This window comes from Heloderma suspectum, chromosome 6, assembly GCF_057233095.1.
Source record: "Heloderma suspectum isolate Gila_16-S chromosome 6, 16-S_ref, whole genome shotgun sequence".
Classification (NCBI taxonomy): domain Eukaryota; kingdom Metazoa; phylum Chordata; class Lepidosauria; order Squamata; family Helodermatidae; genus Heloderma; species Heloderma suspectum.
In genome coordinates, this window is record NC_139463.1 from 80,618,946 (window position 1) to 80,623,834 (window position 4,889).

General features: G+C 41.8%; 1 protein-coding gene across 1 annotated transcript; it reads left to right on the forward strand.

The window, feature by feature from the left end:
• Positions 1-2,974: 2,974 nt before the first annotated feature.
• On the forward strand, positions 2,975-3,907 carry LOC146341413 (olfactory receptor OR9H1-like). Its single transcript, XM_084808343.1, has one exon. The coding sequence runs from the start codon at positions 2,975-2,977 to the stop codon at positions 3,905-3,907; it is 933 nt and encodes a 310-aa protein (XP_084664469.1).
• The last annotated feature ends 982 nt before the right edge of the window (positions 3,908-4,889 follow it).

Here is a 4,889-nt window from a genome sequence, read left to right on the forward strand (position 1 = left end):
TGTGATACTCAAGAGACTGAGGCTGACTGTGTAGCTATTCCCCAATGTTATGGGACTATTTGCAAATGCATTAAAACTGAACACAAAAAGGACACTGTCACAAGTCACTTGTTTCATAGGTAGCTGTAGAAATACTGTGTTGAGAACATCAGGAGAGAGGGGAAAATGGCATTTCCAATTTGATTCAATCCTAAGTCTTTCCAACAGAAGGACGAAGTATACATTGGGGGAAAATGACAAAGCATGACATTTCTGAGAGAGTGACAAGAGGATTGTAGTTCTTGGTAAGTGATTTTAGTTCAGAGGGAAAATAATCGAACATGCATGAGTGAGGTTTCTGGGACACTTTAAAATACTATGAGACTGCATGAAAGGCTTTGAATGGTTGCTTCATTCTAAAGGCCAGATATTCAGGTAGTAAGCTAAGAGAATAAAACCTACTTCTATAACTAACTGCAATATTTCACAGTTTAAGGAAGAAAGAAATTGGCATTGCAAACTAGACTGAACTTGTCATGTAATCAGCAGCACTGGATGTCGTTATAAGGAAGAACAAGCCAAAAAGAAACAACAGTGACAAAGTTAAGAAGAGCTGTACAAAGAATCATAGGGTTGGAAGGGGCCTACTAGACCATCGAGTCCAACCCACTGCTCAGTGCAGGAAGCCTGATTCCCAGGCAGTCTCCCATCCAAGTACTACCCAGGGCTGACTGCTTAGCTTCCGAGATAAGGAATAATTGGGGGGGGGGGAGTTGGTTGTCAAGCAGAGACACACAAAAAATAACATATGTGTTTAAATGAGTAGTATAGTCTGTATTTCTGTATTTATTCCCTAATGGACACCCCCCACACACACACACACAACACGGTTCACACATCACATTAACAGAAAACTGCTATGGAAGACTAAAACAGCCAAATTTCCACTTGATTCATCCATTCTTTTTTTTCCTCTCCTTATCTCTGGGTAGGGATACGTGAACCTACCCCTGTCTGGGTTCTCCTGGTGTCTGCACCATCCCTATCTCTGGGACTCATCATTTGAATTGGATGGGAAATGTAGTAATTAACAGCTACAGTAGTCATAGTGTGCTTCTTTGTAGTAATTAATGTTTTGCGATAAAGAGGTGTAGTGGAAACAACAAAGACTCTAGTCCATAAATGCTTATGCCCCAATGAACTTTAGTCTTTAAGGTGCCACAATATTCTTCTTTTTGCTACAGTGGGCTAACACACACAGCTACCTCATTCTGGAGGTGTAATGGGTGACTTGAAATCTTTGAATGGAATGACTTTCTTAATGGATAAGTTATAGTAGCCATTGAAGAGTCATTCCATGCAGATATTTGCATATGTGTGTTCCGCACCATGGATAAATCCTCTTTTATTCTTGCTGGTTCTGGCTGAAATCCAGGATGGATTCATAGCCCCAGCCCAATTGGAGCCACCAGCCACCACTGATGCCAACTGGTTGATTTCCTTAACACACTGATTTCCTCAGTACAAGCCGGTTTTCTTTTAAATCAGTACATACCTGCAGTCCCCTATATCTTTCTGGATAATCTCTTATTACTCCTCAACTTGTCTCTCCATTCTAGTCGTACTGGCACCTCTGTACTCTCCATTCTAGCAATACAAAATCTATGTTGCTTGCTTATTCATGCCCTTTCTCCATTACTTCATACAGTTGGAGTTCACTACCTTCTCACTTACACTATGCTGCTATGCTTTCCACTTTCAAACAACGTCTCAAAATCCAAATCTACTTCTTTTCTTTGGTATTCCCTTCTTGTCTTCACTTTTGTTTTACATCCAGCAGTCAACAGCCATTTCCATCAACTTTCACTGCACTTCAGATTTTTTTAAAAAATTAATTAGGGATGTCAGAGAATTTCGCCATGGATCTCGGGGAGGCTGAATGCCAGCGCATTCTACGCTATTTGCGTTCCCCTTATTTTTGCCGTCTTAGTCTACGTAAATGTTTACGTAGACTAAGACATGCCAAAATAAGGGACCCAAATGGTGGCACCCATGGGCGCCGCCATTTGCATACGCGCTTTTTTTTTTCTTTTAAATCAGCCGTGATAGGCTATGTAAACATTTACATAGCCTATCACGGCTGACTGCAGGGACGCCAACAGCGGTGGCTACGGCCGCCACCATTTGAGGAGCCAGCCAGGATTCGGGGGGGAGGGACGGAGCGCCTCCCCCCCACCGCGAATGTCACCCTTCAAAAAGGTAAGTGACTTTCGTACATCCCTAAAATTAATTATTCCCTTCAGATTCCAAAACCCAATTTAGTCATTTTTTTTGTTTGTTAAGCAGCAATCCATAGTCATGGGGTTATTAGCACCTAGGGAAAAGGTAGGCAACTTAGTGCTCTCCAGATGTTGTTGGAGTACAACTCCCATAATCAACCTTTGGCCATGCTGGCTGGGCCTTATGGGAGTTGCTGTTTAAAACATCTGGAGGACACCAGATTGCCAACCCACAGAATAATGTTAGGCACCCTATACACCACCCCCACAACAAAAACTAACTCATCACTTAGTTCCATTGCTTTCTTTAAATTTAAACACTACAACCATTCTCTGAAACTGGGTATTACTGTATATTGGTGCTCATATACACTTATGAATGAAGGAAACTTTGATGTGCATGTATGGAATGTGATACTGGATCCGCCTTTCCAGTTATGGGATTCTTGGGCATGGCTGCAATGTCAGGAACATAGCTTTCATTCTTTCATTAATTCATTTTGCTTCTCTTTCAGGTTTCTGGTAACGTAATTTCACAAGCAGCAATATTTCTGAAGCAAGGCAGCAGAAGGGTGCTGGCCCATGTTTCTCTTCTCAGCCTTTGGAATGTGTCACTATGGTGATCGTCTACCCAATCTATACTCATGTCTGACATTTACAAGAATATTGGTAGAAGACACTTTCTCCTGACTTCCCCCCCTTGTCATAACAAAGCAATGGAAAACCATAGTGAGGTCACTGAATTCATGCTAGTGGGCTTTAAGGGCCAGCCACAGATGCAAATAGCTTTATTTCTTCTCTTTTTGATGATATACGTCACCACCCTAGTGGGGAACATTGGCATGATCATAATCACGAGTGCTGACTCCCAACTCCATACCCCTATGTACTACTTCCTAAAGAATCTGTCCTTCTTAGATATTTGCTACTCTTCAGTCATGGCTCCCAGAGCCATGCTGAGCTTTACAACTGGGAGCAAGACAATTTCCTACAATGGATGTGCAGCCCAGATGTTCTTCTTTTCTCTTTTTGGGACCACAGAGGCTTTTTTCCTGGCTGTGATGGCATATGACAGATTCATTGCCATCTGTAGCCCACTACTCTACCATTTGGTTATGTCCAAGAAGAGATGTGTTTGCCTTGTGTGCATCTCTTACTTCTTTGGTTGTGTCAACTGCTGCACCCAGACTGGCTTTACATTCAGTTTGTCCTTTTGCGGTCCGACTGAAATAAACCACTTCTTCTGTGATGTCCCAGCTGTCATGAAGGCCTCCTGCTCAGACACATTTATGAATGAACTTGTGCTCCTAGCCTTGTGTGGGTTAATCATTGTGACCACAGCCATAGTTGTCCTTATATCCTATGGCTACATTGTTATGACCATCTTGCGCATAACGTCTGTTGAAGGGAGACATAAAGCCTTTTCAACTTGTACCTCTCATTTGATGACAGTAGGCTTATTCTTTGGGACAGTTTTCTTTATGTATGCACAACCTGGAGCCATGTCCTCTCCTAACCGAGGGAAAGTGGTATCAGTCTTCTACACAGTGGTGATCCCAATGTTGAACCCCATCATTTACAGTCTAAGGAACAAGGAAGTCAAAGAGGCTCTGAACAGACAAGTCAGAAAGAAAAGATTTGTGCAGTGATACATAGCTTCAAACAGTGTAATCCTATACATGTCTACTCAGAAGTAAGTCTGATTGAGCTCAATGGGACTTACTCCCAGGTAAGAGTGTGTAGGATTGCAGGTTTTAAAGAACGAATGAATTCTTCATTATTTTTAGATACCATCAGTGAACACTGACTACAGTCCTGCAGATAGTTAAGGTAGCTAAATCCCTCTGGATTTAAAGAACATAAATATCAGCAGGATTGCAGGCAGTGCCAAAATCAAAATGATCCATTGTCACATGGAAACCTCTGGAGCCCACTTATTTGCTAATCTCTACCATGGGCCAAGTTCCTTACATAGCAGGTTGATGCACTTCCAGCCAAACCATCTGCTACATCATTTTAATGTTAATGCTAATGCCAAAATTTTCTCCAACATTTTTTTTAACCATTCTCATTCCATTTGATAGAACAGAAATTGCTTTCAAAAGGAAATTCAATACTGAAGAAATTTCAAAGACATTCTCAATGGCTGGGTTTGGATTTCTTGGGCTTACCTTACTTAGGGGGTGGCTGAGGAGTGAGCACAAGTGTCCTGTTTTTCATTGTATAATTATCTCTCTGGAAGCCTGTAGCCTCCTCAGCAACCTGCACTTCAACTGAAGCCCAGTTTAAGGCATTGTGAGCTAATTCCTCCCATATGGCTTTTTTCAGATCAGGACATAGATTTGGACACAGTATTCCAGATGATGCCTAACCAGTGCTGAGTAGAAGGGAACTAGTACTTCCCAGGATCTGGAAGCTATGCTTCTATTAATGAGGCCAAATTGAGCATTTGCTTTTTTTGCAGCCACATCACATTGTTGGCTCATATTCAGCTTGTGGTCTACAACAATTCCAAGATCCTTCTTGCTTGTAGAGTAGTTGAGCCACGTATCCCCCATCTTGTAACTGTGCATTTGGTTTCTTTTTCTTAGGTGCAGAACTTGGCATTTATCCCTATTAAATTTCATGCTG